The following is a 14189-nucleotide window of genomic DNA, read 5'->3' on the forward strand; positions in this document are numbered from 1 at the left end:
ACAGAACAAGAATACATTACAATAGAGCAAGAATACACCACAACAGAGCAGGAATACACCACAACACAAGAAGAACACACCTCAACAGAGCAAGAACACACCACAACAGAGCAGGAATACACCACAACACAACAAGAACACACCTCAACAGAGCAAGAACACACCTCAACAGAGCAAGAACACACCACAACAATGCCAGAATACACCACAACAGAACAAGAATACATTACAACAGAGCAAGAATACACCACAACAGAGCAGGAATATACCACAACACAACAGGAACACACCTCAACAGAGCAAGGACACACAACAGGGCCGGAATACACCACAACAGACAAGGAATACACCGCAACAGAAAAGGCATACACCACATCAGAGAAGGAATACACCACAACAGAGCCGGAATACACAACAGAGCAAGAATACACCTCAATAGATCCAAAACACACCACAACAGAGCAGGAATACACGACAACACAACAAGAATACACTACAACAGAGCAAGAATACATCACAACAGAGCCAGAATACACCAGAACAGAGCAAGAATACACCACAACAGAGCAAGCATACACCACAACTGAGCCAGATTACACCACAACAGAGCAGGAATACACCACAACACAACAACAACACACCTCAACAGAGCAAGAACACACCACAACAATGCCAGAATACACCACAACAGAACAAGAATACATTACAACAGAGCAAGAATACACCACAACAGAGCAGGAATACACCACAACAGAGCAGGAATACACCACAACACAACAAGAACACACCTCAAGGGAGCAAGAACACACCACAACAGAGCAGGAATACACCACAACACAACAAGAACACATCTCAACAGAGCAAGAACACACCTCAACAGAGCAAGAACACACCACAACGATGCCAGAATACACCACAACGGAACAAGAATACATTACAACAGAGCAAGAATACACCACAACAGAGCCAGAATACACCACAACAGAGCAGGAATACACCTCAACAGAGCCAGAATACACCTCAACAGAGCAAGAACACACCACAACAGAGCAGGAATACACCACAACACAACAAGAACACACAACAACAGAGCAAGAACACACCACAACAGAGCAGGAATACACCACAACACAACAAGAACACACCTCAACAGAGCAAGGACACACCACAACAGAGCCAGAATACACCACAACAGACAAGGAATACACCGCAACAGAAAAGGAATACACCACATCAGAGAAGGAATACACCACAGCAGAGCCAGAATACACAACAGAGCAAGAATACACCTCAATAGATCCAAAACACACCACAACAGAGCAGGAATACACTACAACACAACAAGAATACATTACAACAGAGCAAGAATACATCACAACAGATCCAGAATACACCACAACAGAGCAAGAATACACCACAACAGAGCAAGCATACACCACAACTGAGCCAGATTACACAACAGAGCAGGAATACACCACAACACAACAACAACAACACACCTCAACAGAGCAAGAACACACCCGAACTATGCCAGAATACACCACAACAGAACAAGAATACACCTCAACAGAGCCAGAATACACCTCAACAGAGCAAGAACACACCACAACAGAGCAGGAATACACCACAACACAACAAGAACACACAACAACAGAGCCAGAATACACCACAACAGAGCAGGAATACACCACAACACAACAAGACCACACCTCAACAGAGCAAGAACACACCACAACAGAGCAGGAATACACCACAACACAACAAGAACACACCTCAACAGAGCAAAAACACACCTCAACAGAGCAAGAAGACAGCACAACAATGCCATCAGAATACACCACAACAGAACAAGAATACATTACAACAGAGCCAGAATACACCACAACAGAGCCAGAATACACCACAACAGAGCAGGAATACACCACAACACAAGAAGAACACACCTCAGCAGAGCAAGGACACACCACAACAGAGCCAGAATATACCACAACAGAGCAGGAATACACCACAACAGAGCCACAATACACCTCAACAGAGCAAGAATACACTACAACAGAGCCAGAATACACCACAATAAAGCAAGAATACACGATAGAGCAAGAATACACCACAACAGAGCCACAATACACCACAACAGAGCAAGAATACACCACAACAGAGAAAGAATACACCACAACAAGGCCACAATATACCACAACTGAGTCACAACACATCATAACAGAGCGAAAATACACCACAACAGGGCAAAAATACACCACAACACAACAAGAATACACTACAACAGAGCAAGAATACATCACGTCAGAATCAGAATACACCACAACAGTGCAAGAATACGCCACAATACAGCCACAATACACCACAGCAGAGCAACAAGACCTCACAACACGACAAGAACATATCTCAACAGAGCAAGAATACACCACAACAGAGCCAGAACACACAACAACACAGCAAGAATACACCACAGCAGAGCAACAATACACCACAACACAACAAGAATACATATCAAGAGAGCAAGAATACATCACAACGAAGCAAGAAGACATAACATCAGAGCAAGACTACATCACGACACATCAAACAGACACCAGGACAGTGAGACAATACATCTCAACAGAGAAGGAATACACCACAAAAGAGAGCGAATACATCACAACAAAGCAACCTTTCATCTCAACAGAGCAAGAATACAAAACAACAGATCAAGAATACACAACAGAGCAAGAATACACCACAACAGAACCAGACTACACCACAACAGAGCAAGAATACATCTCAACAGAGCAGGCATACAGTACAACAGACCAAGAATACACCACAACAAAACACGAATACACCACGTTAGAGCAGACATACATTACAACACAACAGAGATACATCACAACAGAACAAGAATATAACACGACAGAACAACACAACAGAACTATAGAACAAGAATACGCAACGATGGAGCAAGAATCCGCAACAGAGCAAGAATACATCACGAAGGTGCAAGAATTCGGTACTACTGAGCAAATACCCAGTAAGACTCCTGGTATCTGGATGTTTAATGTTGACACATTAAGAAAACAGAAATGTGTTTCATGCCAGTAATTCTTCTTTGAAAACGAAAAAGGCGTCTATTAAGATATATTGACTGATTTCGTTCATTAATCATTCGTCGTGCCAAATACATGGAGTAATAGTACTTCTTCATGTTTAAAACGTAAATTCGGGTCTCTCAACCCGCATTTTGCAGATTGCATGCGATCAAGTAATGCATTCATAATCTCAATTTTAGTCTAAAATGTTCATGTATATAAAATCCTAATCCAAGGACAGTTCATCATTGATTTGACGATTGTAATCGTCATGTAATTTACTCCCAGATCTTGTAAGAAGCATATGCTGATTTATCTTTAATGTTTTATTTTTATATATTTTCTCCGCCATTGTTTATAAGAGGGAAACATGTTCTAGAAGCAAAATCTAATAAATGAAATGAATGAAATAAAATCAGATTTAGTATGATGTGACCAGCATCATTAAACCTGTAGCCACAATTCATTTGTCGTATTGTCATGATTGTGTTTGTACGTTTTACCAGACTGCATGTGTAGATATAGTGTTGTATTGATATGATTATTTGTGAGTGAACGCTCCGCTTATCATCTCCCTGAATAGGACTGACGAGAAATTTGGAGGGAAAAGTGTGGTACGTGCGTGTGTATTGGAATGATCACCTGTCAAAGTGGAAATATTACATAAAGAAAGAAAAATTTATAGATTTATAGATCATCTATAGATGTACACTGGTAGAAAGCTCCAAATCACAAATATTCAATATTTTTACACAGATGAGTCAACGACAATAGACACAACTTCGCAGTCTACAACGGACCCGACTTCGACTGTCCAAACAACAGAGGGACAAGGTATGTTTCTTGATGTCTCAATGGACCAGTAAACAAATTGAAACACATTAACACGCATACACACACACACACACACACACACACACAGAAAACAAATTAAAAAAAAATGCAGTGTCGTAAAGGGTCAAAAAAGATAAACATTAACGCCTATATGATTTCAAGTAAGAACAATAAGAAGCTGCCCGAAAAAAAAATGATCAATAAGATAAAGAGAAAGACAACAAGGCGCAAACAGTATGTCATAAAAGTGTCAACATGTAATTTGTATGGTCAAATATTACAAAAACGCAGAAGTTACAAGTCAATTCAAACCCGCATATACTACTAGGAGACCTGGGGGCATTTCACGAAGTATTTTGGTCGAATATTTTTCTGACAAACTGTTTACAAGCTGCTGAAATCCTTGCATCTGATTGGCTGATAGAAAATTTGTCCGACAACTTCGTCGGACAAAATACTTCATGAAATGCCCCCTGTTTTTCATGGTTGTACACACGTAATTTTATATACCTCCCCCCCCCCCTCCTCTAATCTAAATCCTCTACTACAACGACAGGATAATTGATGCGGCTTACGGTTTATAGCTACAACAAACAAGCAACTCATGTCATAATGTGTAATGTTCAATTGCAACTGATACAGCAGGAACAGCTGAGCCACCAACGACAATAGCCGCCACGTCGAACATGCAAACAGTGGAACCCACTTTGCCTATGACTATGGGTAAAGGATTGTTGAGTGCATTCACACGTTACAAAAGTTCGAATGTTGTGAACCCGTCAGTATCTACAACAAACGTCACATTGGAGTCTAAGTTCGTCATTGCTATGATATGGTGGATATCGCTGCTCATGTGTCTACGACAAAGCAATGCCTGGCATAATTTTTGTTTTCAATGCTTATTTGTAAGTTGTGCGATGTTGTCTACAACAGACCAGATAGGAGAATTGTTGTATAGACTAAATTGTCTATATCCCTCCATTGGAGTCTACATCATTCATTGCAACGATAGGATAATGATGTTCTCATGAATGTACGACAAAGCATATTATGGCATGGCATAATATCGAATGTTTGAAGCAGCTAGGTACAACTGAGACAACAACGGCCCTGCCCATGACAGACGCCATATTCAACGTTCAAACAACAGTGATAGAGACCCTTGGTATATAGGTTCCTATATTTACGTCTGAAATGATTTTCTAGTGAATGTATATATACATGTGGTAAAAAGTCGGGACGTTGCGTCGTTATAGAGGCTCTCTCATTTACACACATACACACACATGCAATAAATACAACACGCAATTCTCATTTGGTATCGATAGCTGTTATGCTGCTGTGTCAACCAGATAAACGCAGACTTTATTGGTAAATTAGTGGCATTGACTCCAAACTCAGTGGTTAAATGTCTTTTTTTCAGTCTCATAGTGTCATTCTTATTCCATTTTTATAGACTATGTATCTCAGGTATTCACAGCTAAGTTTTTTTTTTTTAATGTCCAACCTACAATAACTAATAATACAGCAAGAACAGATGAGCCACAGGTAGCAACAACGGTATCGGTGTCTACGACAGACGCCACATCCACCAGGCAAACAACCGTGGCAGAACCCACGTCGACCGAAGTGGCATTGGGTAGGATGCTTTATTACTATGTCAGAAGACTGTGGAGTGACTGTACACATCATAAAAAACCCCACAAAACCCCACAAAACAAATCAAAATAAGCCGTAAAGTTGTACAGGTAGAAAATTTAACCATTTCACAATGATCATTAATAAACAAAACACGGACATGCTAACCACACGTACACGCATACGCACACAGACAGACAGACAGTCATGTATGTTGGAAATTTGCCAAATTCACACAGTCCAAAACACTGAATATTTCCCTCCAGAAGCAATTCGTTGATACCGCCGAACACCATTCACGAAATATCAACGATTGCTCTCTTGTAGATATCCTTCGATTTTCTCCACATGGAGGGATTTACTGAGTGCCGAAGTTCCAAGTTCCAAAGTCTTGACAAACTGTGCACATTCGAAATAGCGCCGTCTCCTACTTGGCGTAACTTTATCAAATGTCAGTCAATGTATCAAACACGAGATTAATGAAGTGCAAGTTAAAAAGAAATCAAATTCGCTGACATAACACCTTAGCTCTTCTTTTCATGTAACTTCTCAAAAATGGATAATGGCTCGTATGATTACTATTATTATTATTATTATTATTTTGCTGACATCTCTGAAATAATCTGAAATGTACCTCTGCAACAAATCCACAGAAGCAGAGACAACAAGTAAAGCAACGACAGAGGCATCAACGCAGCCAACAACACAGACATCAACACAGGCATCAACAGAGGCAACAACTGAGGCAACATCAGAACAAACAACAAAGGCAACGACTATGGTAACAGAGGAGGTAATAACAGCGGAAACGACGAAGCTAACCACAGAATCAACAACAGATAAAACAACAGCAAAAACAACACAGGCAACGACAGAAGTAACAGAAGCAACAACAGTAGAAACAACAAAGGCAACGACAGGAGTATATACAACAACAGCGGAAACAACGGAGCTAACGACAGAGGCAACGACAAAGGCAACAACAGAGACAACAACTGATGTAACAACAGCCGAAACAACAAAGGCAACGACAGAGGTAGCAGAGGCAACAACCGCGGAAACGACGGAGATAACGACAGAGGCAACAACAAAGACAACAACTGATGGAACAACAGCGGAAACAACAAAGGCAACGACAGAGGTAACAGAGGCAACAACAGAGGCAACAAGTGCAACAACAGCAGAAACAACAAAGGGGATTACAACAGATCCGACGCCAACAATAAAATCAACAGTGACTCAAGGTTTGTTAAAATGTCACTTCCAAATTTCCTCAAAGTTAAGTTTGAAACAACATTGTATTATGTATGTAGTATAAAACTTAAAAAAAGGGGGAGCTGAGAGAAAAACACGTTTTCCCCATTTGCTACAAAACTACATGTACAATGTTCCATCTGTCATTTGCTTCCTTTTGTGAAAGTACGGCTATAATATATATATATATATATATATATATATATCATACAATATTGTATAATATCATGATTATAGCATAAAACTAGTGTGATATATATTCACATGGCAATATATGGCCTACAATGTACCCACACAATGAATGTAACGAGCACAAACAACTGCAGCAACAACAGCGGAGGCACTGAATACCAACAAATCAGCCACAGACCAACAAACAGGCAGGAAAATAAACAAGCGATAAACACTCCTTGATTCTGCTCATATTGAATACGTTCTTGATAATGATTCGTATGTGCCAAACTTGAGCGCTATTTTAAATATTGATATGCAGGTGTTATACAAAATTCCTTAACAAGTGAATTCAGCGTGATAGTCGAATCTCGGAACAATGTGCAAAGGAAAAGACGAAGACGCGCTACGCTCCCCAACAACCATCCAAACGTCGTTGAACTCCAAAGACAGGTTAGACTACAATACCTTCATCATTGTTATCCGCCCTTTTACATCAATAAATTGAATTGTGCAACGAAATAACTCACTTCTGGTAGTTAGATGGCATATCAATGTGATGCTACCCCTACTGTTTTTTTAGCAGTCGAGGGAGCCGAGCCGTCATTGGCAGTAGATTTTATAGCGATGATTCCTGTAAAAGGGGAATTCCCTCAAACATTGATTAAGTCTTCTACAAATCTAAAGAGATTGATGAGACACTGTGACTAAAGTTTAAAGGAAAATCTTCAGTTTGTAAACATTATCGACACTTTTCTGTGACATGAGACAAGGTACACATTTTTTGACATGTTACGGAGATTCACGTTGACGCAAGGATCAGTTACGGCTTCGGGAGGGGATAGGACAAGTTCAACATTGTTATCAAGTAAAATCAATTTAGGTAAATTTCTTTCTTCAGTTTTCTTAGATCATTCTTTTTTTATTACATTCAGAATTGGGTGATGGATTCTATCTGCTCAGGGTGGCACATAATGGAGTTTACCAAAATTCGGAGACATAATACTTCTGTACACATTATTTACCTACCACTGTTTCTTATTACGCACGTTAATATGATTGTTTTATGACCTAAAGACTGTCAGAGTTACTGATTTATGTTCATGACAAACAGCAATGTTCATGTGTTGATATGATAATCTTGACCAGCTGGTGTAATGTGTCAAGATATGCTTATTTCAAACTCTTTGGCTTCCATTCATATCGTAATTGTTAAGCAACTGGCCATCTTTTGGAAAATCCTAAAATTCATCAGAGCACCAAAATCTGTATGACATCATAAAAACCCGATGTATGTATGGCTTCGTTTCACAAAATATAACCATAATTTGCCGTCCTCATGGCTCTTCAGTTTTATAGGGTCAAAATTCAAATTCGTTGATATCTTTTGTGAGTGTCTCTGTATATGTTTGTGGGTGTGCGTTTTGTGTAGTATATGATTAAGGGATATATACCTGCAAACTTATATGCCGAATCTCCTCCTATTCGAACCCCGTGGAAGCTCCTACCCCATCCCCTGTCCAATCCTGCTTCTATGGTCCATGTGGACAAAGATGTAGAGTAACGTTTTATTTGACTAGTCACTCGTAATCCATGACTTTGCTTCTCTGCCTGCTTCTCTAGATCGAGAGTGCTGTGACAAACCTCACTGAAGTCGTGGCGGCCAACTCCACCGTGCAGTCAGCTGAGACATCAGATGACAACTCCACAATTCGGACAACTCTGCGCCTTACTGTACAACATGATGCATCAGTCGTTTCAGCAGATTTGAGCAACCGCCTCAACACCGCCATTACCTCAATCAACGGTGTCACTTCTGTTAGCGTCACAGGTTAGACACTAGCTTGCCATCTTTTGACACTTCGAAAGGTTTGCTTCGTCTCGTACTATTGGTGGAATCCAATAGGGGAACGGACGGTCTTAGTCATATCGATATTGCCAGACTTTCCTCGGCCCACTTTATGTTTACACTTGCTTCTGCCAAATTGAGCTAGACGTTTTGATAATTTTGCTTACTATACATGCGTGTATGCCACGAGTTCGACACTCACGTGTCATGCAGCCCACGAGTCCGACACTAGAACACAAAAGCAAACATAAAATAAAATGAAATAAAGATATTATGATCCTAGTTCTCGTTTGATTTTCCCATTCACGCAACTAAGATTGGGTTTTGTCATTACCTCACTGTAATCACTTTATATGTTTTGCTGTAACGCCGATGTGAACAGTGTGTTCAACTACACTTGCTGTCATCTTTACCTCGGGCACGGGCACCGGTCACGAATCTTTTGACATATATGATAATATAAATAATTTCAAGCCTCTACCCCGTCACCCTAGCTATTATACACACATAATGTCAATCTTTGTCTTCATGCAGATCTAACCGGCGGTCAACCGGCGTGTTCCGCAGACAACTGCATCAATGGTACATGTGTCGCTGACAACAGTGGTGTCTTAACATGCAGGTGAGAAAGGACAGAGCCTGTTAGTGTACAGGTAAATCTTTGTTCACAAAGAGTCAAGACCATACGTCAAGAGAAGAAAACAACAGGCAAAAAAAAAAAAGAAGGAGCGAAGAATGTCTAGCACAATCACAGATGGGTTTCTTTTTCATTATTGATAATTTCATGAGACAATTGGTGACAGAATGAAGCAATAGTACCGGTGTATTTCAACATCAAATCAGTTATTAAAATTCACTATTATTGTTTCATTATTCAACAGAAGACATAAGAAGACATGACTACTGAGACGTGATTATATGTGGTCAGCACAATGCAAGGAAAACATTTCTAATACAATGTTTCAATCAATGTTTTATGTCATTTTTCGACAAGAACATATAGACATCACTTTTTTGGGTAAGAGAAAATAAGGTGCATAAAACTATGTAGGATGAAAAATATGTACATGTACAATGATTGTAGCACCTAACGATAATTATACATTATCATAAAACTCAAGTGATGAGAAGTAAGTAAACAGTATGCAAAATTCGAAAAATGGAGGGACCCTCTGAAAAGACAAACTTGTAGGATGTGGGGCCCCTCAGAGGAAAAACATCAGTTGAGAGCAAAGAAAAGTCTGAAAGCCCACTAGAAAGAGAGATCAACAAAAACAAGCAGGTATACACACAAATAAACATGAAACGGGACTGAAATAAGAGTAACAGTACAAAGGAGAATTGGCTATGAGACAAAACTAACATAACAGTAAAAGAACAGGACAGAACAGAAAAGGGAAAAAAACGTTCGACAGAGACAGCGATCTCGTCAGAAGTATGTCGAGGGGGTGGGGAAAAAAGTGATCTCAGAAAGAACAAGGTAATAGAGATATAATCGCAGAAATATCCTAGCTTTATAAATGAGTATAATAATAGGAGCTAAGGTATACGTAGCAATCAATACGTGAAAACGTAGGTTCTTAAATAAAATACAATTTTATATTCATTCTTTTCATGATTATCAATATCATCATAGGATATGAAAGGACGCTGTATGATAGAGAAATGACTTGAAGGGATTCTATATATTCTGAACATATCTTCAGAATATATAGAACCTCTACAACATTATGTCGTTCAATTTATACTGTGAGATCACAAGCTGTTGTAGTCTCCTTGTCAGACGAACAGCATTTTATACAGATTTAACCAAACCTTTGACAGTGCTTAAGTTCTTAATGAATTTTCCAATTTTCCTCAATTTTTATCTTTCTAATATTTCTGCATGTATTTAAATCACAAAGGTATTGCTGGGTAAAATGACATTTAAAGCGTGGATGGTTTTCTGAAACTATTGTCTTCATAGCTGCCAAAGTGGATACTCCGGTCCAACGTGTTCTTCAGCGGATCCCACAAATATCACAACGTTACTGCTTTTAGCCATACTTTTACCTGTGCTGGCCTTGTTGGTTTTGGGATTCGCCCTCGTTTTGACCGTACTGGTGATTAGAAAGACCAGACGCAAGAACATGAAGCTTCCATGGTTCCCCGCAGAGAGGATGGTAACCACATGGCGTGACCCACGTGACAGAGCAGATGGTATCCCCGGAGGACAGGGGAAACCTGGAGAGTTCAACCCTTATACCTCTACGCGTTTTCTGGCAGCTTATGGACTCTATACCAAACGATATGTAAGTCTGACTATATTATAGTTTCGCTGTCCGTGTCTGTAGATTAAAGGAACTTCTGTGGTCCAGTGGATTAGATAAAAAGTCGCGATCTCTGACAAATATGGTAGACGCAGTTGAGTCGGCATGGTCGGTAGGCTCTTTAGGGGAGGCACTTTATTCTTCTCCTCACTGGTTACTTGGCTATATATAGTCATAACTATGTTGTTGTATTATCCCCATGGTTACAACTTGCAATACTTAGAAACAAATTCAGCTCACATTACGTCAGCTATGGTTGCACATTCGTCTAACTATATTTCTACTATCACCCATAGACTACAAGCTGGATGTGGTAGATTGATTCATGTCAAGACCTATTACCAGTGATTACCATGCATATAAAGGTTCATACAGTTTGATGAATCCCATGACATTTAAAAGTATAACACCTTTTACAATTTTTCGACTGTACTGCTTTAAAAATAGAATAGATACACAAACGAACAAACAGACTAAAAATAATTTTCCCTATACCGATGCCAAGTAATTCGCAAAGTAACAAAAAATCAAAGTAACATTATTATTCATATCCTGCAACACAGTCTTCCCGTCCTGAAAAATTCGCCAACAAATCTTCGAAAGGGAACAAACTGAATGGTCACCAAGGCCGAAACCTACACGATGTCTACTCCTCCAATGGCCTGTCGCCTATACCAAAACCACTGCAAGGGAACAGACAAAATGGTGATATACGGCGAGACTCCACAGTCCATTACAACAAGGGACCATCACCAATCCCGCTTCCTCTGAGAGGAAAAGAAGCAAACGGTTATATAAGTTCAAACCCCAACACAGTCTATTACAGCAAGAAACCGTCATCAAGTCCGTTGGCTCTTAAAGGGAGCAAGCCGAATGGTGATCTAAGCCGCAACCCCTATACAGCCCATTACGGCAAAGGGCCATCGTCATTCCCGCAAGATATAAGAGGGAACAAGGCAAGTAGTGATATAAGCCGAAACCCCTACACAGTCTATTACAGCAACAAACTGCCATTGCTCCCGCGGGCCGTGACAGGAAAAAAGCCAAACGGTGATTCAAGACAAGATCCCTTCGGTACCTACTCCAGAAGTGGACTCCCTTCGTACGCGCACCCTCTGCAGCTGACTGGCTTGAACCTTGCAGTGAGTCCCCGGCAGGCCTACGCACTAGAGGCCATTTCCTATAATCACAGACCCAGAGCACGACAGGTAGGCATTAATCGTTCTGGCTATCACTATGATCAGCCGTACGGCCGAAAGGCTTCCCTAGTAGACGGATCATCTCCAAGACAAGACTTTCTTGTGTCGTCTGAGTACTTTTGAATCAAAAGTAAGCATTTCAGTTATTAACTTTAAGAAAGATAAAAGATAACACATCAAAAGGCCATACAATTTCCATAAATTTACTGTCTGTAATTGTCCATTGTGGATGTCCAAACAGACACACGGGTAGTTTCACATAGTCTACCTTTGCATTGTGCTTCTTTTTTTTGGTCAAAATCATATGACAATCCTATGATGCTGTCTTCTGTGTCCAAATAATAGAAGTGTGATACATGTCATGAAAAAAAAAAAATCAGGAGCAGCATGGAAATCACATCACAATTACGTGATGGTGATGTCATTCGGACATCTGTACGTCAGTCACAACGTCACAATGATTTTACTCCCTCTTATCTGTAGCGCTGCATGCTGCTGTTGTTGATGGAGAAATTACACACGAAATCATTCATGACTGGAGAGTAAATAAGACAGTAGCTGCAAGAATTCAGTTTATTGAAGTATTCAACCTCATCACTTTTGATTGGAAACAGGCGTAATAAAATCAAGGATAGTAACGTGGTAATAATAACAACAATAAGTGCATTTATATGGCGCTTTATACTGGTGTTTCTATGGTAAGAGATGTCTTCTCATTATGCAGATGAAAATATATACACGCAAATGTATTCGGATAATACCAGCTGTAGTATCTCATAACAATGCGTGTGTGTGTGTGTGTGTGTGTGTGTGTGTGTGTGTATGTGTGTGTGTGTGTATGTGTGTTATTTCAATTTTTGTATTAATTTCTTCAGGTTCTTCAGGTTGATATCAGTAGAGGGTTGAGGGGAGATGATGCTAGGGCAATGCTTTCTTCATGTTATTTGTCGTGGAAACAAAACTGCCGTAACATGTTGAATCTTATCACCAATATTATTGTTCCTGTAAAACAAGTGTATTTTTCTTAATGGAAATTTAAAAAAAAGAAACTTCATTTAAATGGTGGCTGCGTAGAACTAAATAATTCACATTGTATGAATGCCCTTATATATTTTTTCTTCATTTCAGTTTTGCACAAGACTCGCATGTCTCAACCATACATGTACTACAAACAGCCGCAAACATGAATGTACACTGTAGGCTGTACGTGTTGCTTGATATAGTGCATGATATCATAAGGTATATTTTAAACAACGACGTGAACATGCATTATCTATTTTCATACGTTTTTTCAAAGTTTTCCCCGTTTTGAACAGATCGTACATCATCCATGTTTACATCCTAAATGCGAATGTAAATAATGTCCTATGTTTTTATATCTTGCATTTATATTTTGAGTATTCTTCTTTGGACGAACATTTTGGCCAAAGACACTACTGTTGCGGTAGTCGTTCATTGTTGAGAAATATATTTCATGTAAATAATAGGGAAATCCAGATACATCAAACCTACATCAGTACTATAACCATGAGTACGCCATACTGTATCATAATCATGCTAAATAATCAGAGTTCTATGCAAATGGAATTATACGTATATGAAATAAAGATATATCTGCTCGAGGAGTTTCCATTTTGTGTTTGGATGTTTCGAGTGGATAAAGAAATTTTAACTTTATAATTATACCTGTACACCCATGCACACCCTTCACAGACAGATAGACAGACACACTGTTTAAATAAGAAAAGTCATTACTGATACCATGATTCATTAAGTTTAAAAGGACCAAATTCTTTGTTTGTTACAATGTGAGTAATGCAATGTGAAACAAAGTGTGAACACATTGGGAACA

General features: G+C 39.4%; 1 protein-coding gene across 1 annotated transcript in view; it reads left to right on the plus strand.

The window, feature by feature from the left end:
- Positions 1–13954, plus strand: part of LOC139734820 (uncharacterized) — a 28777-nt gene extending 14823 nt beyond the window's left edge. The window contains exons 5-12 of the mRNA XM_071645604.1: positions 3840–3917; positions 5446–5556; positions 6209–6799; positions 7303–7433; positions 8604–8811; positions 9364–9451; positions 10796–11120; positions 11702–13954. Of these exons, the coding sequence (XP_071501705.1) occupies positions 3840–3917; positions 5446–5556; positions 6209–6799; positions 7303–7433; positions 8604–8811; positions 9364–9451; positions 10796–11120; positions 11702–12460 (2291 nt within the window). The 3' untranslated portion in view covers positions 12461–13954. The remainder of the gene's footprint in view (positions 1–3839; positions 3918–5445; positions 5557–6208; positions 6800–7302; positions 7434–8603; positions 8812–9363; positions 9452–10795; positions 11121–11701) is intronic.
- Positions 13955–14189: the final 235 nt, after the last annotated feature.

Source organism: Diadema antillarum, unplaced genomic scaffold (assembly GCF_040938485.1).
Source record: "Diadema antillarum isolate AM-2024a unplaced genomic scaffold, OU_Dant_1.0 seq00000549_RagTag, whole genome shotgun sequence".
Classification (NCBI taxonomy): Eukaryota; Metazoa; Echinodermata; class Echinoidea; order Diadematoida; family Diadematidae; genus Diadema; species Diadema antillarum.